Raw genomic sequence first — 23,953 nt, 5'->3', positions numbered from 1 at the left:
CTGCTAAATATTGTTTTCACTGGTCTCTCATCCGGCATCCTTGCTACATGGCCAGCCCATTGTAGCCTGCCGTATTTTAGTCGCTTCACAATATCCGCACATCGTTGTCACATGGACTAACGTACCAAGGTAAACAAATTCGTCGACCACTTCAAAAGTATTTCCATCTATCACTCATATACTTTGTTTTGGTAGAATTTATGTTAAGCCCTATCCTCGCAGCTTCCTCCTTAAGATGCGTGTACGCTTCTTCCACAGCTCTACGGTTAACACCGATGATATAAATGTCGTCCGCGAACCCTAGGAGCGCGTGATGATGGCACCGCTTCTCTGCACGCCGGCCCTTCGAATAGCACCTTCCAATGCAATGTTGAACAGCAAGTTCGATAGTCCGTCACCTTGCTTCAAACCATCTAACGTCACAAACGAGTCCGATGTCTCACCCGCTATCCTGACGCTTGATTTTGAACCATCAAGGGTAGCACGTATCAGCCTAATCAGTTTTGTTGCAAAACCATGTTCAAGCATAATCTGCCACAGCTCGTTTCGTTTAACTGAGTCGTACACCGCCTTGAAGTCTATAAACAGATGATGAGTCTGCAAGTTGAATTCCCGGAATTTATCGAGGGTCTGTCACAAGGTAAACATTTGGTCCGTCGTGGAGCGTCCCTCTCGAAAACCGCACTGGTATTCGCCAACAAAGGTTTCCTGTAATGGCCTCAGTCTGAGAAACAGGATGCGGGAGAGAATTTTGTATGCAGAATTGAGGAGAGTAATACCTCGATAATTGCTGCATTCGAGTCGATGGCCCTTTTTGTAAATTGGGCATATGAGACTTTCCAACCAGTTCGTAGGTAATTCCTCCTCAGTCCATACCTTAAGTATAACCTGATGGATTGCACAATACAGCCGTTCGCTCCCGACTTTGCCGTTTTTCAGCTCTCTTGCTGCTTTCCTAACCTCGTCCAAAGTTGGTGGAATCACAGCTTGTCCATCATCCTCAATCGTTATCCTGTTTCTGTTGACCGTTCCATCTTGTTCACCATTCAACAACGCATCGAAATATTGTTTCCAACGCCTAGCCACCTCCGATCTTTCGGTAATCCGGTTCCCCTCCTTGTCGTTGCACATAACAAGAGTTGGCACTGTCCGGTTCCTGATTCCGTTGATCGTATTAAAGAAGCTTCTTGTATCGTGCCTCTCGAAGCAATTCTCCGCCTCCGCAAGAACGCGATCCCAGTGCTGACGTTTCTTACGCCGGTGAAGCCTTTTTTCGGCAGCTCTAGCATTTCGGTATCTCTCTCTCTGCTCTGGCGTGTCACAATTGCAGCCAAAATGTGACTTCTGGCTCGATTCTTCTCATCAATCCCGCTGGCACTCTGCATCAAACCACTCACTGGAAGTGACTGCAGCATTTCTTTCCATTACAAGTTCTAAATACATAAAAATGTGTATCCTATATCCTGGAATGCATTTTTCGCCTTTGTATTTATCATTTTCAATGAAATTTATGACTACTCGGAAAATTTAATCGACCCATTCCGCAATCGATGAACTTTTCCGAGAGTCCACTGTATTGTTTTCAATTAGCTCGAAATACTAGTCGCGAGCATGATTTGCTTCCTAACCTTCTTACATAAGGTTTACACAGGAACAGCAAAGCAAACTGTTTTATTCATACGGGCTATTATAATGCAACAATGAAACTAATCGTTACTTAGACATATCAAAATATCAATCGTGACATAGTATTTCGTTCAAACTTAACCTTCTGGTGCCCAGCGTCGCCTTTTGACGGGCTCCGTTGCAGTCTCTTAGTATATCAGCAAATTCATGGTAATGAATCATAAAAGAAAGGAATCGAAATGTTTTCAGGCTGAAATAAAATTTGGTACCAGACGGTTAACATGATATGACCATAACGTAATCGTAACTTTTGCCGGAACTATTAAAATTAATAAACATTAGCCACAGCAAATGATACCTTTGATAGCTATAAAGTTTGTTTTGCTAATGCGGGAAAGTTGCCAACAATATTTTAATTTCAGATTTAACCAAATATAATACTATTTACTAGCCGCGAGCATGAAATGCAAATTTTAAAAATATCTCCTCGCGATGACATGAGATTTTACTTCCTGCTCTGATATCAATCAAAGCGGCTAAATTGTGCTGTGAGTAGGCGCAGCAACCGCAAAGACTTGAAATTATAGAAGCGCCAAGACGGTCCGTATTCCAGCGATAGTTTTGAGTAGAGTTGGCCTGGGACGCTCTATGATGACGGTATGGTACACTTGGTTTCTCTACGCCTCTATAGGAGCGACATTCAGTCACTGGGGCCGCTTTTTTTTTACAGATGTTGCCAAACCAGTTGCCAAATTTATGAGTTTCTTTTCCGTTAGTTTGCGGTAATATTATATTAGTAATCATCGACAGTCACACCTGTATAAAATATCCTGTGTAACTATCAATATTTAAGTTGTTTGAGAGTTTGGTACTAGTATAATTTTAGTTTCATTTTTTCTAGTTCTAAACAAGAATTTATATTTTAATATTCACCTTGTAAAACTATGGTAAATTAAACGTATATTTTTCTAAATTTATCATACAGGTTTGAGCCGTAGAGTACACGGGCTTAGTTCATGACCGAAAGCAATAGTTAAAAAAAACGAGGTATCCTACTTTCTCAAAAAAAATCCAATTTTCTCACTTATTTTAAAAATTTAACCAAACATAGAAGGGCAAATTTTTTTTTTTGACGAAAATGAAAATAAAATACTCAGCAATTAATAAATATACGGTAATGTAAAGAATCACTCGAAAAAAACGAGTGTTCAAAAAACAAAAGTTCCCATCAACAGATTGAATGGAAAGAAAAAACTCAACATCAATAACATAGATCTGTAGACTTAATTTTTCTTCACTTGTTGATATTCGTAGAAAAAGAAGATAAAAAACACGCGATATTCAACTGTGGTTGCATCGCGAAACAATCGCTGCATCGCAGTCACACACTATAATTGGTTGTAAATAGCAGGTATATCTTGACGGTCATTATCATGACCGAGGTCCGCAGTAGCAATTACTGCGTACAGTGAGTGTCTGCATTCTACACATTAAACGTCAGCTCAAACATTAGAATATCGTTGAAAGCTACATTAGAACGGCCTCACGTTATCGTCGCTCTATAGGCCAGCTATTCGACATACGATTATTTTCACGTTTTTTGATGTCAACTAATTTATATCTGATTAAACCTTGATTTTCAACAGCACGCTGTCAGTTTTTGCTGAAATTGTGATTTTATTGATTTAAATTATTGTTTCTGACATTTAGAAAAGCAATGCACTTTAGCGAGCCGCCCCAACGTCTACGCTCTATTCCGTTCTAAAATCATGTTTAATGAAAACGTTTTATTTGTACTCCTAAAAATTTAACCTACATTTCCGTTTGTTTAGTCATCGGTTATTCTAAATGTTTCACATTGTAGTATGGTGGGTTGTCGGACAGGTATTGCAAGCTGGGAAAGCTTTGCTACATTCACAACTATAAACGTTTTGGATGTTGAATGATCGCAACCGCAAGCTCAGCTCACACAGCGGAACCCGCGACTTTTCATAGCTTGGTATCAGTTTGCATTTTGCAGTGGCTTAAATCAGTTGTGCTGTGCTGTTAAATATCGTCGCGCCATTCGATCGATCAATCAGCTAAACCTAAACTATGAGTGCCTTGCGACGCGTGCTCAAGTTCTTGCTTGGCGCCTTCGCGATTGTCAGCGACGTCATTTGCGAGGTTCTAGGCGAAGGCCGCAAAGTGATCTCGTTCAGGGCCATTCGGCCGCACCACCGGATGACACTGACCGGAGAATAACGGAAGTTGCCATATAAAAAAGACGCAGATTTGTGTGGAACGATCGATTGCCGCGTGTGCGTGTATGTTCAATGTTGCAGCTTTGCAAGTTGTTGAGTTGAGTTTCTCGATACGGTCGCTTAAGTGGGTTAATTAGGTGCAACCTATTCTGCATTTCGTGCATATGTTGACACCCGACGATGATGCCGTTACGCTGTTTGCTGTGCTGATTAATGTCTGCGATGGGAAAGTAACCGAAGACAGCGGATGCGCTGCGTGAAAGTGACTGTCGCTGAGCGAAACTTTAATCCACCGGAAGTTTATTGAAACCTGTTTTGCAATGTGATTCTTATAGTATTTAATAAAATAGCCCTATTTAATGTTAAATAAATAATTGTTTATGCTGAAATGATGATGATATCCTGATCCTGAATAAGGTGTTAATGCTACCATGCAACATTTGGTATAATAATTTTCCGATGTTTGTTCAAACATTTATACTACTAAAAGCCTTCGACACACGATTTTTTGTGATGTTTTTTAATTTAATTTTTACGCCCTACGATTCGCTTGTATTTTGGTGAGCTTTTCAAATTATCATACAAAATGGAAACAACGAACGAAAACATGCAACGAAAACAATAGGCATATAGAGAAATCGAGGTTTTCTGGTTTCCTAGAAAACTCTAATCATAATTTTCCGAGTTTGTCGGACATCGTGTATACAAGAGTTGCTCTTGCACCAAGCGTCGATGTAACAAACATTTCAGTTTAAAAATAATAGTAAATATTCTCAACAATTCAAGAATAATGTAACTTGGAGCAAGTTTTTTTACCAAATTTTTCGCGGTGATAGAATATTTTGTGATTATCTTTTTTTGTTCTTCAATTCCTAGTCTAATAAATAACATTACCATGACCAATCGTTAGTATTTCGGCATTAATTCAGGAACAACAAGAAATACTATCGTAAAGTTTTTATCTTTAAAAGATTATCTTGTTTTTCTGAGTGTTTGACTGTGTTTATTATGTGGCGATTATCTGTTGTTTAAAATCTCGTTAAGATTTTTTTGTTTGCTCACCCTTTATTTTATTGCTTGTACTTAGGCAACGTGTGCACGGAGAACCTTTTATTGTTCAACTGAAGTGATAATTCCAACTTACAAGTTTTTGATTGTTGTTTTTTACCTTTTACATCAGACTGCCATCAAAAGAACCTTAGTGGAGTGTCCACCTTGACGGAACTGTTGATAGTTTTCCTATCCAGCATCCAGCGTAGTGTAAAGACGGAAGCCGTTATAAATTTCCTTCCGTGCTTGCAGTATGAAGAGCCCATTAAAGTTATTTTATTAGTGAAAAGGACACGGATTTGCTTTGCATGCATGCATAAACTTCATCTAGTTCAAGAAATTCGGTGCGAAACGCTAGATCAGTATACATGGCCCCGTAAATTTCGCTCGTTGTCCTAAGAATTCTTCTACCTCCAGTGACGACTTCCCAGTCGCCCAACGTAAACCCGTGTCCACGTTGCCTCTTCGGGTTTCTATCACATGCTGGGAGGCAATAATATTAGCTTCATGAAGGCTTCCCCTCGCTGCAGTCGTGCTATTCCCACCAGCATTCTTCAGTCGTCCCATCAGTTCTGTGTGTGGATGCTGAGTCGGGTGCTTTAAAAACTCATGGTCAAATAAGCGCCGTTGACTCATTCCCTGCCTCTACCAGCAAATCAATGGAATCGGAAATCGATGCAGACACCAGCTCCGCGCTTTGAAGGTATACTCCAACGTCCACTGCTGTTAGTTATTATCTATTAACACTGTTGACTCTTCCCTCGCTTCGCCGACGTCGTTCCCAAAATGTTTCAATGGGTCGAACTCCGGACAATTTTGAGGGTTCATCTCTTTTGGCAAGAAATCGACATCATTAGCTACATTCAACTCTAACACCACTTTAGAGTAGTGATAGCTAGCTAAATCAGGCCAGAATATGACGTAACCTTTATGTTTACGAATGAATGGCAAAATGCATTTCTTCAAGCATTCTTCCATGCATAAACTTGATGTCAGTTCTGTTCACACCTTCATATTCCTTGCCAGATCATGGCCTTCATTGCGAATGTATCAGCAAACACAAACTTTTACTTGCCTTGCACATCGTTACGCCCAGTTGCAATGTAAAATTTTTGACCGTGAAGTTACTTGAAATCCATTTTTACGTAGATTTCGTCGTCCATTAATATACATCCGTTGAATTTCGTCAAAACTTGCTCGTACAAACACCTAGTACGCTTCTTGGCTACCAAATTCTGCTTGAAGTGCCGATTTGGATGTTTATTGGCACTGTAAGACCTTTAGCCTTCTCGAGCGAGGACATTCCGCGTGACTTGATAGTTGGCATCGTACCTTCTAGCCATGTCCCGGATGGAAATTTCAGGATTGGACTTAACGCACCTCAATATGCATCTTCCCGCTCAGCTTTCGGTCCCTAATTTCGGCTTTCCATACGTAGGTTCTCCCTATACCTTTTAGGATATTACGCACTGTTGATTTTGGCATTTTTAACACTTTCGCGAACTTTGATTCTGACCACTCTGGATTTTCCATGTGTTTGTGCAAGATTTTTTTTACGTTGTTCGAGTTCCATTCTGTACTGCTCCGCAACGTGGTGGAATATTTTGACGAAACTTATCACCAATAGTTCCTTATAAACATGGAAATAAAGTTATGTCAAATAGTTCCAGCTTTTACCGAGTAAGGTGATTCAGTGACGCATCCAAGCTGGAAGCCGGGCCTCTCCGTTTCGGTGAATAAGCATACGGCGCCGCATAAAACTGACTATGTAAAAATGGCTAGTCAGACCGGTAATCCTTTACAGACCGGTCACGTCGCAGGATTCCGGACCAGGGCTTCGACCGATCCTTTTTTTCTACCGCAGTCACACCAACGCGCATTCAATTGCACACCGTCCGTTTAGAGGTGGAATACGAATGCTATGCATAACACAACTGGCAATTTGCTCAGTCAAACGCCGACTGCACGCTGCAGAACGAACGGCTTCTAAAACTTTTTGACATTTTCGTTTCGATCAAGTTGCCTTTACCGTTTGGAGCAGCGAATGACTGCAAAACAGTCAAATGACTGGCAATCACCACGCTACGAAAAGCAACCGCACAATCGTATGATTCAATACTACAAAAAAACAACCACTACATGTGCATGGAAGAAGTCGGTCGGACTCCGTCCAATACAAACGAATATTTTGCTTACGTCGGACCGACGTCTGGGTGACAAACTTTTACTGTGAGCAGCCGATTTGGAGACAAAAAGAGAAACGAAAAAATACGTCACCGTATGCTTCCAGTCAGTTTGCAGTTTATATTCTCAAAGCCCAAAGCAAAACGGGAGATCGACTGTTTGCTTTTGCTGAGATGCCGCATGAATTGTACGACGGCAGCAGCGCAAGCGGCAGATTGACTGGATTGAAAAAACGGTCAAATGATCGTTCAAAAATCGGAGTTTGAATGCGGAAAGTTCGCATTCACGGCAGTCACATTCAACTTGCGATCCCTTTTTAAGCCCTGTTCCGGACGACTGTGCAGCAGGGGCGTTGCCAGAAATTTTTCTTAGGAGGGGTTTACAAAAAAATTGACATAACCTAACCTTAAGGAGTTTATTCAGGAAATAGGAAATTATTTTCAATCATCATAAGCTATTTTGGTTTATACTCAGGGTTGTTCATTTGACTAAAAGAAAAAACGAATTGATACCGTGTACCCCCGCTAGAATCCTTAAATTGAACATTTTTAATCTGAACCCCGTTGGTATGAATGCGTTCACATCAAAAACTGATCAAGCGTCATACACAATTGACGGTTAAGTTGACCGGGTAAATTGAAAAAAAGCAAAAAAAAAACTTAATACGTTTCCTCTTGCTCAGCAGCTTTGGCAATATAGCTCATATGCAACTTATTTCTCTCCAGCACTCAAAATAGACTATTTTAGTTAAATACTGTACGGATACTATCGAGCCAATTTCCACTTCTACAATCTGGATGTTCAGAATTCGAGCATATTCGACATGTTTTCAAAACGTTGATTTTCGTCAAATCAAAACAACAAGGTCATAGGGTGCGCGCTTTACGCGAATGTGAAAGTGAATAGAGTTACCAAATATTCAGATTAAAAATGAATTCGCCTGATCTGAACGAGGTGTTTTCATATTAGCGGGGGTTGAGTGTATAAAAGAAGGTAAATGTTGAAATTGCGCCTCCCAGTTGACATTGTGGTACGTTGTATATTCAAATCTTGGCTGGGAGAGACTATTAATGTCAATAGGATCGAGTCCCTTCCAGGCGCAGCAAAAGTCAAGACAAGTTGACAGCCTAACCTGCATGCTTTTCAACATCGCCCTTGAGAAGATGATCCGACGAGCAAAATCGAAACAAGAGACTCAATTTTCAGTGAAGGTAGCAAACTTCTTGGCTACGCAGATGACTTTGATATTGTAGGCCGAAACTTCGCAACGGCGGAGCCCATCTGAGCTAGACGGAAAGCGAAGGCTAGTAGCATTGAGCTAAAAGTAAATGCGTCGACTAGCGTTTATGGAGCGTCTTAGGAGAACGCGAAACCTGAAATTAAATAAAAAGAAAACTATTCCAACTGAATTCTACTATCTATATTTATTCGCGACAGATACATATTTCTCCTACGACTTGCAGGCTTCAGCAGTGTCTGTTTTCGAACTATTTATTATTTAATTTCAAGTAAATGCGTCGCAAAACAAATACATGATTGGTAGATAGCCACCGTACAATGCTAACAAAGTACACATTCCTCTTTAGCCCAGTAGACCACCCTTGCGGACGACATTTGACGGAGCAAAACCTGGAAGCAGAGAGCGACAGAGGTACTCTAGTATTTCTTTTTACGTCCATGTATTTTACGTGATTTCTTTTTGTGTCAATATGTTTACGTACGGAATTTGAATTAATGTCGTCTCGTTTCATCTAAAATTTTAATTATCGTCCACCCTTTTTACGACCGATTGTTCTTACGTCCCATAATAGTGGACGTAAACCGAAATTGGTGTGTATATGAATCACGAGCAGCAGACACAACTTGGGGACTTTACCATCGGACATATGGTGAAGCATACGGTGAGCTACGATGGACCAGACAGTCATAAGGAAAACGGTTCTATTTAATAACCCCACGGGCACCCAGAACAGAGGGACCCTACGTGCAAGATGGCTCAACTTGGTCTTACGATTTGTGCCCTGGGAAATCGGCGACGAGTAACCCAAGATTGAGTTGAATGCAGCCGACTAACGGGTGGCAACTAAAATTTTGGAATTTTTTGCGGCCCTTATGCTCAACAACAAACGAGCTCAGAGAGAAATGGGAGTATGTATGTGTTAGCTCTCTCTCCTCTTTTTGTTAATATTTTTTGTTTTGTTTATGCTTGCCCAGTTTTGCTAGAAATGACGTCGAAACAAGATGCATTTCGGGAGCGCGTTGTACACTTCTATGAACTGCAACAAAAATTTTGGCAAAAAGCATACGGTACAACATTTAAAAAGCAAATATGTTGCGGCTTCGACTGTTTTCCATATCCTAAGATGCCCAACAACTATTCGCAAGCAAGGTAGTAGTAGTGACGGCCGTACAACGCTCCTGTTTCGATGTCAAACGAAAGCTTCGCCGAACGGCCGATTACGGATCGTTTTCAAATGTACACTATTTTTTTTCAACAATAGATAATGTATCTTTAATTTCGGTAAATCAGATCTTCTTCATGTATCTTTGTCTTTTTTTGACAGCTTGAGAAAAAAATTCCAAAATGTTAGTTGCCACCCGTTAGTTGAAACATCACGAGGGCTATACTGCTGACGACGACAACGAGGATCGTACAACTAGTTCCGTAAATTTTCCTGTACTCTAAGTAATTAGTAGTACAGTTGTATTTCGAAATTGGCATGCCTCGATTTTGGCAACAAAAGTATTCGTTTTTGGCAACACAAGATATTTCACTTCCAAAAATATGCTTAAATATCAATCAATTTCCGCATACATGCTCTAAATGACAAAAAAATGATGCCCTCAGCATGTTCATGAAAAAAAGTTATGTGGTTTTGTACAATATTTTTATTACCGTAGGACTACGAGTGCCAATAACTTTTTTGCACCAAACGGATTGCTCTTGTCGGACTTTTTAAACACAAAATGTTTGCAATCGTTGATTAATGATATTTAGTCAATTTCTAAACCATTTACATTAAATTTTTTCATATCGAAAAAGGGTCTCGATTTTGGCTGCCGCCTATGCTTGCCGCATTTTTGCCAAATTCGAAATCCTACTGTAATTGGTAATTGAAGCTTCAAAGTGTAAAACAAATTTTCGTCTGGAGGGTGGGGGGGGGGGATTGGCAAGGGGAACATTGTAAACCCTTAACTTGCAAACTTGATCATGATTTGATTTGACTTATGGTTTGAAAGTTACAGAAAGAAATGTGGATCGAAGTGTGTATAAAATATATTTGTTTCGCATATTAATAACAATTCAATAAAAAACATTCTGCAGTTCATTATTATTGAAAAAGCACTTCTTCGGCCTATGTAGCTCTGCCAGGTAGCGCAGGGAGTCTATCAATGCACGTCTTATCTCGTTGGTGGTCCATTTGGAAAAGAGGACGATTCTACGAGGGAATTTCTCTGCATGCTTTGATGCGTGCATTTTGCAGCGCAAGCTAAGATCCGTGGATCTATGGGTCGGAGTTGTTGTTATGCATTAACTACGCGCACACAGTACGCACTCATGAGTTGGTGTATATATTGTTGCGTGGTATTTTCCACAGGCCACACACGACCTACCAAACAAAACTAAGTTATTGGAAATTGGGCGCTTCGTTCAAAAGTTATTCAAATTCAAACACTTCCCGCACCCGTACATACAAGTATTAGTACCAATCAAAGGACGGAAGGAAGTTAAAGTTTGATATCCAAAATACACTATCGAGTTTACCATGAGCATGAATGGCGATCGATTTTGACCTGCAAGAAATGGCAAAATCGAATAATTTTCACCTGCAAAACATGTCAAAAACGACCGCCATTCCTGATCATCGAAAGTTCGTGTGCAAAAAAAAAGCAAAGCCATGGGCATAAACGCCCTTCAGAACTCAACCCTTCTTTATCGGCAGACTTCGCAGCCGGTTATTAGAGTACAGAAAAATTACGGGGCTAGTGCAAAGATCCTATTAACTCTATAGCGGCATCGCCCAGTCAAGATTCAAACATACGACAACTGGCTTGTTAGGCCAGCATCGTACCCCAGAGCTAACTGGGCGAAACTCGTGTGCATAGATGCCAGATACACAGATATTTGTGCATGCTTACATTTGGGACCCACCAAATTATTTCTCAAATTTCTCATTCGGTAATTTGACTACAATAGACGAAAGAAGAGGTACAATTTGTGTCTAATAATAATTCAACCCGCCAGTGCTGGTGGAGTTTGAAATACGTCGGGTTGCGGAGGCTCATTTTTATCCAGTCCGCTGTGGTTCAAAGATTCACCAATATCTGCGATCCACAGAGCCGAAGTGGAGAAGTGGGGTTGAATCCGGTTGTAACTGGCTCCGATTACAGCTTGTGTCCTTTCGCGGATCCGACTAGTTTGAGGAGTAAAGAGAAACGATACACTACTTCTTAAGCGTTGTCTCAATGACCCTCCCTTATCTAATTTTCCACATTTTTCCCTTCACACCTTCTCCCGTTGTGTTTGGAGCTGTAGAATAACAAAAACATATTTCAAAAGTTCTCTTAGAAACAGAAGAATTAGAAACTGTCGCGTAAAATTTTAACTCAGCAAGCTGTCACTATGTAAATTCCATCAAACAAGTACAACGGCAATGGCGTCGGTCCCCAAGGGGTGGAATCCGGGCGATCCCTCGGAACTAAACCCGATTGAAGAATTCTAGTCGGTTATAAGGTGGAATTCGAAAACTAAGGGTAGAGCTAACACTTCTGAAATAATGGATCTCTGGAGGTCACACCTACTCGCGAAAAATCTAAATTGATTCGTCAAGAAATCAACAATTTCTAGCTTCTCAAAGTGGCTCGGAATAAAATTGTTCAAAAGTACAGACAAAGGGTTAAGGGTACTTTCATTACCACACAGTTATGTTAATAGTGTACGTCTTATTAAATCGATCTATTTTTATTTATCTTAACATCCGCGGAACTGTTTTAGATTTTGATCTTCTATACAAGCAAACATAATGAAACATTTCGAAAATTTACTTCACTATGCTACATGATCTACATCGGGTATTGAGCGAAATTATTTTTCATGTTTATTTGCTATATTTATTATCATACACATTGAAGAATAATGAATTAAGATAGTATTTATCAACATGCCATCAAAAGCGGCTGAAGTGAAGTGGATTGTTTGAAAATGCGATAAGAGGTATTCAATAACCAGAACTATAATAACAATTCATTTACTCTACACCGGAATTTTATTTACTTGCATAAACTTTATCACCAAAAATATGTATTCTGCTCCATGCACTTTTAATTATTGTCTTATCTGCCAAAAGTTATTTTTCCTATAAATCTATTATTATTAATAGTACGCTGCAACAATTAGCTATCACTGTTCGGAAGTTTTTTTTTTGAGCTGTAGACAATTACTCTGTAAATTGCCCACAATTTTATTAGACTTTTGGTCTAACTATAACTAGATATATAAAAATGGGTTCAAATTTATTGTCCGCACGGTAACATATTATTGTCAATCGGTTTCATCCAGCTTTTTTCTCTATCACGTTGCCGCAAATAATCAGTCCTTTTATCCAGCATATGCAAGATTGTTTTGCTCAATTTGTCTTCTTTGTTCGCTTCGTCTGTTTCTTAACCGGTGTGTTGGGATAAATGACGAACAACGCAAGCTGCACTGCGCCCAGAGCCAAGGCGAGGAGGTTTTGTATCTGGAATGTTTAAATGTTTGTTGAATATTTATCAATAAATACTGAAATGAAATGGTTATGAAATCTTAAAATCGGATGTCAGTAACTGATTTCACATTAAGTCAGCATGCGCTCAACCAGCGCTCATAAAAACAATGAAAACGAAACACACAAAATAACAATTTACGCTAGACTTACCACGAGAAAGTCACTTCTGAGTACAACACCGTACAGTAGCCATGCAAGCGACACTACCGATCCGGCCAAAATGATTGGAAACGGTAGTCCTTCAGTGCTCTTCTTTCTGATAATTTCCCCCTGAAATGTACCGAAACGTTAGACGGAGCTTAACGGTGACTTACGGTGTGTTTCACTTACCAAGCCCAGCAGCGGCATCCCAACCAACAGCAGCAGCACACCCGTCAGTATGATTCCGAATCGAAACTCGACCACCTTCGGATCCTCGTACTGCACGTAGGAAAGTATTCCGACGGCCACCGCTCCTGCAGCTCCGATTTGTCCCCAAACCTTAGCCTTGCCATAACCGGCCGCCGTGTATATGTAGAAAGCGCACACATACACTACGTTCAATGCAAGTCCGATGAAGTTGACCTTAATCATGGCGTCATCCTGCAGCATCTGACCGAACTGAATGTTCAGCAGGGAAAAAACTGCTCCGCCCAGGAATGGACCAGCAGAAAAACCCTCGGTGTTTCCCTTCTTCCGGATGTCGTTCACCACAAATACTCCACTGAAGAATTGCAGCACCGTAATGATGGCTGCTGTCAGACCCACCGTGTTTTTGTGCGGTTCCAGTGCCACGGCTAAGGCCTCCATTTTCGACACGTTTAAACTAGGTTCGACAAGGAGGATGGGAACAAATCTGGCGAGCTGCGATGCCGCACGATGCAGTGCACTATAAGTATTATGTAATTATTTAACTTTGACACTACTCGTGGTAGACCATGTAATTGAAATGAAATGTATCAGAAACAAAACTATTTCATTCGCGTTGATAAGCGACGGAATGTGAGAGCATGGTGTGGTGGTATTTACACGAGCACGATACGCACCAAACCATAGACTAACCAACTTCTCGTTGGACTGGTGCCGATTTGGCCGAATGTTGAACGTAAGTAGGACGTAAACAATCGTAACCTAGCGAGTGTGAGTGCAGCATTTTAATATTTACGAATGGTGTGTGATCACGTGGTAAATCTTGCAAACTTTTGACTTGGGAGGGTGTGTGGGGTTTCGGTCGGTTTATGCATATGTTTGGAGTACCGCAAGCTTTTGAACATTCACGGTGTAACGGTTGCTAACGGTTGTTGGACCCACGAAGCTTTTTTGGAATTGGATTTTTTTAAAGTTCCTAATCATTGAGTATTTAAAAATTTCTACTAAAAGTTACTTGCAGGTCATTGTAATGCTTCAACAAAAATATGAACGAATACAGTTTGTCAAAATTTTGCCGTAGGGTTTCTAAAAGGATTTTGTGATGCTACTTAAATACTGAAAGTGGTGTCTGTATTCGTAGCAACAAGAGAAAAAATAATCAGCTAAGCATCCGGTTGTCCGAATCTGAATTGCTAGGCCCGGTTGCATTGAAAATATCGCTTTTCAAGCTACCACAAGAACAGATAGCATGCAACACATACATTTCTTAGGGAACTTCAAGCATAGTTTTATATGCTTGAAAATGTCTGCCAGCTTTCCCCGTATAAACCTCCTGCTTGGCCAAGAAGCTGTTTAAAGTCTGTCTTGACGTAGGCTTCATCATCCATCACAACACGCAATTAAACATCTTAACATCGTCGTGTACATCTTCTGGTGTCATGTTTTGGCTTGTTTTGTTTTTCTCCGCGTTTTTCGAGTCACAGCCTTTGCGTTTTTGTACGTTTCTATAACTTTTCAACCAATCTCACTCTCTAGAGCCACAAGGTGCGGAAGCTAGTTATAATTTGTCCTTGGGACAAAACGACTTCATACACTCTTCGAGCCCTGACAAACGGATTTTTATATGTTGTATTGTAATATGGATGCAGTATTCGATATGAAGCATGAATGTGGCCAGAGAATAATCCCACATTAAATGCATTTTCAATAACATTCTTAAATGTCCATCAATCTCAAACATCACTATAGATTCGGATAGGTTATTGAATTTTCTGCAGCAGTTTATGCCTTTCGTTACATAGTGGGTACAAAAACGCTTCTTTGAAGACAAATACTCCTGACGGTACAACGAACGCGGAATTTGCCACTTTTTAAACTTTCTTACAAAGTGTGGAAATGCTTCAATTTCACCGATTTACATCAATTAGAAAGAAAATACAAAGTGTGGAAATAATACTCAATCGGATAACTGATTTGAAAGAATATGAGTCTACTTTTACTGTTTATGGTGTAAGAAAACTTTCACTTTCCAGGTCTGGGACGACAACCATACGCACCTGCAATTCCATTCGTTTCCGTTTCTGAAAAACAATGACAAGGTCTTCCGGCAGTGATGTCAGGTTTTGTTTAAGAAAAATCCGTAGTTTTACCATCTGTGATTTATTACAGAAGAAAGGTACTACTATGGTACTACCACCTGCCTTTGCAGAACATCCGTTCATAGCAATAAGCCTATCATGTCAAAAAGTCTGGTCACGCTTCCCAACTCTTGTATGAAGGGCTAAAAGGGAATCGGTCGATAGGCAACATCACTTACACGTACCAGGGATTTAGAGAAACTCCTTCCAAGGGCTAAGTCGTCTGAGTCAATCGTTGAATAAACCGTCAATGCAGAATGACTCCAGTAGGTGGGGAGAAAAGCTCACTCATTATCCACGAAGTGTTGTTGATCGGGCCAAGATTAACCCTAGAAAGTTGACTGTTTCACTTTCCCTAGGCACACCGCTTCAAACAAGTGCTCTGACGGTCCCTCCCGCTTCCCGATTCTAGTTTATTTATGAAATGTGATATATAGTATATAGGATATATAGTATATAATGTGATATATAGTTAATATTCGTATTGGCCAAAGTTTTCACTATATAGCAGGAGGTGCTTCATAAGCTAAAACGAAAAAAATAATTAAAATAACTTATATTATGCTTACCTATTAACAAGGTCGTATGGCTCCGCCGTCTGCCCAAAACCGCGGTTTTGAGATCAGGCAGCCGGGAACCACCCAGTATCGCACCTCCTAGCTTGGCTACTCAATAGAGCATTACCGGGTATGGCCACGTAGAGGCGCTAGGTAGGAGCTTGGGATAGATAGAGCTATATTATACGCTTCTCATTTGCTTTCCCCATTTCATACCCAGATTCAAATTTGATGTCCTGAAAACAAAAGCGCCAGAAGGATAAAGATCGTGAAGAATTAGAACAATTATTTCGAGCTAATAACACGTGCATGTTTTACGAGAAGCTGAACTATACTGGTAAAGGCTACACACCGAACCCTTACATGTACAGGGACAAGGGATTCTGATCACAAACGAACAAAAGGTGGTCAACATTTCATCGATGAAGACTTCAATAGAGTTTTGCACGGGAGAACCTAACTTCGCTTCTTTAACGTCTATCGGTGGTTTGTTTACATAGACTTAGAATGTGGGTTAACATGATGAAAGTGAATATTGCTTAAGGTTTTAACGGCAAGTCAGAAAAGCACAAAATCTGCCATTACAAGAAGTTTGGAGGGCAACACAGACAAGTTTTGCAAGGTGACGTCACGAATGAACCCGATTCACCCATTTGACATCCACTCGTGATTTTTTTACTAATTGTTAGTCGAATTTTGCAAACGCGGTATGCATAAATTGGAGTTAAACGTCTTAAACGCGTATTGTCCAGCAGTGTCGCCCTCTAAACTTCTTGTAATGGCAGCTTTTGAACTTTTCTGACTTGCTGCTAAAGCTTTAAGCAATATTAACTTAATCATCATGTTAACCCACATTCTAAGTAAACCTCGAAGTAAACAAACCACCGATAGACGTCAAAGAAACGAGGTTATGTTCGTCCGTGCAAAACTCCATGGTGAAGTTGCAGAAGAAGGCGAAACAGAAGTTAACCTAGAAGTGGTCGAAGAATGTAACAATTTCACAGTACATGATCTCTAAAAAGTCGAACGAGAAATCGGGTTGCTGAAGACCATCAAAGCCTCCGGTAAGACCTCCTACCAGCAGAGATTTATAACCATGCCCGAAAAATGCTGGCAACGGCTCTGTACTAGGTTATTTCTAAGATTTGGAAGGAGGAAAAGCTACCGGAGAAAGGATGGAAAGAGTTGTTTGTCCCATCTACAAAAAGGGCGATTGACTCGACTGCTGCAACTACCGTTGATAAACGTCACCTACAGTCAACCAAAAAAGTATTCGGACAGCAGCGCATAAAATTTTCTTTTAGTAATTTTGCACAGTATTTTTGCAAAGAATGGTAACACATATTTTTTAAAACAATGTTTAACTAAAGCATATTCAGATGCACAACAAAAATTCGGGGAAAAGCTTTCCGTTTTGAAGATAGGGTACATATAGTTTGAATTCCTCAAAAATGCAGCCAAAAAAGTATTCGGACAGTTAACTATTAGTTGAAACAAATGTCCTTTCTCGCTCATCTACTACCTCGTAGGACCATTTACAATCTTGATGACCTGTTTTAATCTGTTTGGGATAAAATTAACAATTTTTCAAATATCCCTCTGTGAATTGCTGACCATTTTTTTACAAGAGCTCGGTTTAAGTCATTGTGATAAGAAATCGAATGATTTCTCATTTAGAAATAAAATTATCTAAAAAGATGTTCAAAAGGGTTCAAATTTAGACTGAATGCTGATGTTTCGATAGCTCTAGGACAATTGTATTGTGCCTACCGGTTACAATTATCGACAGTATGTTTAGTTTCAACATCCCGGTACAATATGTATGTACCGCACAATTACAATTTTGCTTTAATTTCACCTGAAATTGTTCAGATAATTGAGTTTACACTTAGTTCTATCCAAAAATATATATCTTTGCTACCTCGGAGCTTTCCAAGCATCCCAACAAGGTATGACACTAACCGCATTGCTTGTTTACTTGCTGACGAGTGATTTTTCACTTGTAACCCGTCTCTTTTAGTTATTCTTGCATAAGGGTTGTTGATGTCATACCTTGTTGGGGTGCTTGGAAAGCTCCGAGGCACCAAAGATATATACTTTTGGATAGAACTAAATGTAAACTCAACTATCTGAATAATTTTAGGTGAAATTAAAGCAAAATTGTAATTGTGTGGTACATACATATTGTACCGGAATGTTGAATCTAAACATACTGTTGATAATTGTAAGCGGTAGGCACCATATAATTGTCCTAGAGCTACCGAAACATCAGCATTCAGTCTAGATTTGAACCCTTTTGAACATCTTTTTAGATAATTTTATTTCTAAATGAGAAATCATTCGATTTCTTATCACAATGACTTAAACCGAGTTCTTGTAAAAAAATGGTCAGCAATTCACAGAGGGATATTTGAAAAATTGTTAATTTTATCCCAAACAGATTAAAACAGGTCATCAAGAATATAAATGGTCCTACAAGGTAGTAGTTGAGCGAGAAAGGACATTTGTTTTAACTAATAGTTAACTGTCCGAATACTTTTTTGGCTGCATTTTTGAGGAATTCAAACTGTATGTACCCTATCTTCAAAACGGAAAGCTTTTCCCCGAATTTTTGTTGTGCATATAAATATGCTTTAGTTAAACATTGTTTTAAAAAATATGTGTTGCCATTCTTTGCAAAAATACTGTGCAAAATTTCTAAAAGAAAATTTTATGCGCTGCTGTCCGAATACTTTTTTGGTTGACTGTATAAGCTACTCTCCCTGATACTGTTACGCTGGCTGTCACCGCTAGTAGATGGTTTCGTAGGGAATTATAAGGTGGGCTTCATGGGGTTTCACGCAACTACGAACCAGATTTTTACCATCCGACAGATCTTGCAAAAATACAACGTGCCCATGCATTACATTCTTATTTACTTTAAAGCAGCATACGGTACAATCGATCGAGACTAGTTATTGCAGATAATGTACAAACACGGGTTTCCGGAGAAATTGACGAGACTGATCAAAGCTACATTGAATTGAGTGATGTGTTTCGTGTGCATCGTTGGGGACACTCTCAAGTGCCTACGAGACGTGGCGGGGATTGAGACAAGCTGGCGGTTTATCCTGCATGCTGTTCAACATCGCTCTTGAGGGGGTAATCCGACGAGCGGATATCGAAACGAGAGGTTCTACTTCAACAAAGGTACTCAACTCCATCTTTGCAGATGACTTTGATTTCATAACCAGAAACTTTACGACGATGGACGCAATCTACGCCAGACGGAAAGTCTAGGAGGGGCTAAAAATAAGCGAGTCGAGGACCAAATACAGGAGAGGAAGGCTCAAAGGAGACCAATACGCGCCTCCCACGGACGGTAACCGTTGACTTCGACGAACTAGGAGTAGTAGTTAAGTTTGTGGTGACCGCGCCATATTGACAACAACACTAGTATTTAAGCGGAAAATGCTGCGCACAATATTTGGCGGAGTACAAACTGAAAGCGGAAAGTGGTGTGTTGTGACGCCGCAGAATAAGAAAACGATCTTTGCAATTCGAGCCTTTTTAGCGTCGATCAAAACTAAAAATATAATTTGACCGTTAGAAGTAATTTTGTCTTCACGTTATTCCTGCTTCCTACTTACATTATTATTTTCTATCTGCCTTTTTTATGCGAACTTATTTCCTGTCTGTCGTACCATTCACGTTGAACCACCCTAATAAAGGTTTTTCCGGCTTTAGTTTTCAATGTTATCGTTATTCATTATACAGTAGACTCTCGGAAAAGTTAACTCTCTAAAAACTTAATTGTTCAGAAAAGTTAAGCGAATATCAGCTCTCATGTAACGCTCTAAAAGGTTAATTTTTACCCTAATTTTTCTGAGAGTTTGAATTTATTAGTTGTCCAAGCGTTCGTACACACACGTGTGTTTACCTTCTATCTTTATTTCTCATTTTTCGGTTTATTGTCGCCTTTCCACAGTCATACAGAGTCATACAGAGTCGCATTATAACTGGGATTAAATAAAACTCTTGTATCGGATAGTTGCAACAATAGTGTATTGAACTATTTGCGTATATGTGTAACTTTAGTTACTTCAGGATTATTGATAACATACTGGAAAAGCGCAAACTCAGATTGAGTTTTAAATGCAAAAGAAGGAACAGCAAGAAACTAAAAATAAGCGCAAACATTATCAAAACGTAGTGGCAGACTATACGAAAAAAACAAAAGCAAACTAGTGTAACCGACTATTTTAAGCTTACTGAAAGGAACTAAGTATTATTTCATAAAGATCTTGCTACATATTTCTTTTCATTACAATTTCAAAATACATAAAAATGTGTGTCCGATATCCCGGAGTACATTTTCCGCTTTTGTATTTATCATTTTCAATGATTTTTAGGACTACTCGGAAAAGTTAATATTTCGGAAAAGTTAATCGACCCATTCCCCAATCGATTAACTTTTCCGAGAGTTTACTGTAATCTACTTACTGTTCCAATATTTTTCAGTATATGTATTTCTACCTATCCGTTTCTAGCTATCCGTATCTTCCCTCGTACTTGTGCTCGTACCTATAGCTTTAAATCAATCGTTTAAACACTTCAAAGCATAACATTGTTTTACATTTGACTTACTCGTAACTATTTTTCTTCCAGCAAACACTTTTCTTGTCACTACGAACAGCTATTTTCCTTCGCGCTATCTTCTAACTCACTCGAGAAATCTTTCCAAACTTTATTCTTCCAAAAACTCTTCAACTTTTACTATCAACACTTTTTTATCCAACTATTTAGCATGACTTTCAATTTTCTATGCTCTATATTTGCTTCTATCACTATGACACCACTTTGTTTATCTTCTTCTGTCAACCTCACCAGTGTGGCCAGAACATTCCCCGGCCCGTAACCCTGCGCCGGAAGTCCAATCCGGATCAGAGTTACCCTCCGAAACCTCTATCACGGTTAGTCATGGCGTCGCTCGCTTGCAACGTCCTTTCTTCGCTTGTATCCACGCCTGTCGTATCCTTCCATCACTAGACCCAATGGGTTCCTCTACGACATCACGAACGCCGCATTTCTGGTTATTCCCATCCACCAAATCTCTGGCTCGCAAAGACTTAGCTTCGCTCAACCACATGGTCCCCTGGTTCAACGCTGGATCTTTTTCCAGCTTCCGTCGAACTGCTTTCATCCTTCGAACGGTCGTCGGATAGCTATCGGTAAACCGGCGTGTATTTCCTCTCCTCAGTAGTCCCGTTTCAAGACGATTTCCTACACTTCTCGTCGTCGCTTCGAGGATTTCACAAGCACGCTGCTCACGAACTGGTTCCGGTGGAGTGAAAGAAGTAACCGCTGCATCTTCCAATACATACTGATCCCGCATCGTGGCCTGCAGCCCCTGATTGCTGACAGTTTGAAACGAATGTAGATTCAAGTGGCTGTGAATATACGGCTTTCGCTTCTCCGAACCATAGACTGACCATCCAAGTTCCGACCGAACTGCGATCGGCTCACGAGGTTTGCCGATTCTTGACTCCAACGGCGCGAACAAATGTAGATTGTCTAAACCGATGAGAATGGTAGGCAACGCTTGTGGATCGTCCTCTACGGGAATTCCAGCCAAATGCTGGTAGCGCTTCACAACATCCACGAAGCGTACGTTCTGCTTCGGCAGCTGCAATTCCGACACGGTTCTGGTGTTATACAGCGGAAACTTTTCCCTCGATCCTCTCGCTGAAATCATCAATTCCACCTTCCTGGAATGATTTTCGACGCGGTTGATATTACCGGTCCACGTGACGATTAGAGGCTCTAGCATACCTTCCGCTCTCAGGAGGCTAGCCACTGAATCGTCCACCAACGTTGCCGAGGACCCTTCATCGAGAAACGCCACAGTATCTAACTGTCGATTTCCCGCATACAGCGTAACCTGCATCGTGCGAAAGATTATCAAGCATCTCTCCCCGTTATTCACGCTATTCTCAGCCTTCTGCAACTGAATCGACTCTTCTACTCGGTGTAACAGAGGATGATGGTTTCCCTGACAATTTTGCACCGTGCACCGCATATTGGACGCGCAACGTCCGCTACCGTGTTTCTGGAGGCAGCGTTCGCATAACCCCTGCCTCTCGACTTCGTGCAGCCGCTCCGCAATGTTCATTCTCCTAAACTCATCACAATACTTCATAAGGTGGCCCGACCGCTCACAGATCCAGCACACATTGCTGTTCAACTCGCTTCGAAACCCATCATTCCACCTTTGCTCCGCTTCGTGAACATGCACAAACTGTCTACTTTTAGGGTGTCCTCTCCCAGAATAGCTAGACTCGCTGATCGACAACCCGGTAAACTCCGCCACCTCAGACACATCAGACACAATTTCGTTCATGAAATTTGTAAACATTCGCAACGGACTCTCTACTTTGTTGCGCTTATACCGCACCCAATCGAGCTTGTAAGAGGGTGGCAGCTTATCAACTAACTCCTGCACCAACATCGGATTATTCAAATGGTCTTGTAGACCGGCGGCTTCGAGATGGTCGCACAATTGCTTGACCGTAATCCCGAACTGGAAGAACGTTTCCAAACGATCTGCTCTTGGTGATGGTGCATTCTTTACCTTTCCCAACAAAGTCTGAGCAACTTCTCCGGCTTTCCGAACAGATTTCGAAGATCTTGAATCACGTCCGGAACAGAGTCTGGCATCACCAGCCGACTCCTAACTGCTTCGAGAGCATCGCCCATCAAGCAGTCCTGTAACCGCTTCAGATTCTCTAGATTAGAAAATCCGCAAGCCTCTGTCGTATACACATAACTACTAATAAACAGGGGCCAAACTTCTGGTTCCCCCCTGAACTTAGGAAGACTATGCGATACCGCCTTCCGAGCGGCCAACTGATCTCTTGAGATTCGACCTACATTTCGCCCCGGCCCATCTATCGTGGTACGAATACTGCCATGTACACTATTTTTCACATTCTTTTCGAATACAGCACTGCATGCACTCCCATCACTATCTACCTCGCTGCCTTCTGTACCCTGCTTTTTTGACTGTGGAACCTCCGTTTGGTTACGCCGCAGTCCTGCTTTTGGAGTAGCACCCCGACTTTTACCTACCATTGACTCGGTAGTCACTTTCTCCTGCAGCCATGTTGTCACCTTCTGCTTCGATTTCTCGTCCGGTACACCACCGACTGCGCCCGCAACATCAGCTGCGTCATCCTTTAGCGCGTGTACCCTCTGAATGCTATCGTCTATCTCTCTTCGAATAGCATTCCTCTTACGCAGGAACTCTTTTTCTGCGGCAAGTTGCTGGTCCAGCACTTTCCGTTCCTGTTCCAGTTGTAACTCCTCCATCTCACGCTGGAACTGGAGCTCCTGCTCACGCATCTCCCACTCTTGCTGCATTTGCAGTTCCAACAGGGCCTTCTTCCTGGCGAGCTGCGCTTTCCGCGCCTCCATTTGCTTTGCAAAGGTCTCTCTCATCAGCTGTTCCTCTTCCGACTGCTGCTCAGACGGATCCTTGGCGGAACCAGCTCCTTGGTCAGACCCTGCATCACTTTTTGCGCCGGATTTCTTGGCCCGCCTTTTTGTAGAAGGCTGCGGAACTCTTAACTGCTGTACATCAGGCCGCACACACTGCGGGCAATGCCAATCCGTTTTGGCTATTTCCTGGTCAACACCAGCACAAGAAAAGTGAGCCCAAAACATACACGCAGAGCATTGTACCCAGTCGATGTCCGTGGATTGAGCCTCCGTTTTCCCGCAGAACAGGCACTGGTCTTCATTTGAACTCGACGAACGCATCTCCGTTGACATCAAATAATTTTTGATTTTGTTGTGACGCCGCAGAATAAGAAAACGATCTTTGCAATTCGAGCCTTTTTAGCGTCGATCAAAACTAAAAATATAATTTGACCGTTAGAAGTAATTTTGTCTTCACGTTATTCCTGCTTCCTACTTACATTATTATTTTCTATCTGCCTTTTTTATGCGAACTTATTTCCTGTCTGTCGTACCATTCACGTTGAACCACCCTAATAAAGGTTTTT

At 40.9% G+C, this 23,953-nt stretch overlaps 2 protein-coding genes across 2 annotated transcripts; both read right to left on the bottom strand.

Moving 5' to 3' along the window:
* Nucleotides 1–12,070: 12,070 nt before the first annotated feature.
* LOC128736979 (sugar transporter SWEET1) lies at nt 12,071–13,913 on the bottom strand. Its single transcript, XM_053831503.1, has 3 exons — nt 13,199–13,913; nt 13,019–13,138; nt 12,071–12,841 (listed from the first exon to the last, which is right to left on the bottom strand). Exons 1-3 carry the CDS (start codon nt 13,655–13,657, stop codon nt 12,731–12,733), a joined length of 690 nt encoding a protein of 229 aa, XP_053687478.1. The 5' UTR covers nt 13,658–13,913; the 3' UTR covers nt 12,071–12,730.
* An 8,604-nt stretch (nt 13,914–22,517) lies between these two features.
* LOC128736575 (uncharacterized) lies at nt 22,518–23,708 on the bottom strand. The gene has a single exon (XM_053831063.1). It carries the CDS (start codon nt 23,706–23,708, stop codon nt 22,518–22,520), a length of 1,191 nt encoding a protein of 396 aa, XP_053687038.1.
* Nucleotides 23,709–23,953: the final 245 nt, after the last annotated feature.

This window comes from Sabethes cyaneus, chromosome 2 (assembly GCF_943734655.1).
Source record: "Sabethes cyaneus chromosome 2, idSabCyanKW18_F2, whole genome shotgun sequence".
Taxonomy (NCBI): domain Eukaryota; kingdom Metazoa; phylum Arthropoda; class Insecta; order Diptera; family Culicidae; genus Sabethes; species Sabethes cyaneus.
Note: the sequence above shows the minus strand (reverse complement) of the source record. Positions and strands in the feature narration are given on the sequence as shown.

Coding starts and splice junctions, on each gene's coding strand:
- LOC128736575 (XM_053831063.1), bottom strand. CDS start 23,708: ATGCGTTCGTCGAGTTCAAATGAAGACCAGTGCCTGTTCTGCGGGAAA.
- LOC128736979 (XM_053831503.1), bottom strand. CDS start 13,657: ATGGAGGCCTTAGCCGTGGCACTGGAACCGCACAAAAACACGGTGGGT. Junction 13,139..13,198: donor GGATGCCGCTGCTGGGCTTG/GTAAGTGAAACA, acceptor GGTACATTTCAG/GGGGAAATTATCAGAAAGAA. Junction 12,842..13,018: donor TCAGAAGTGACTTTCTCGTG/GTAAGTCTAGCG, acceptor TAAACATTCCAG/ATACAAAACCTCCTCGCCTT.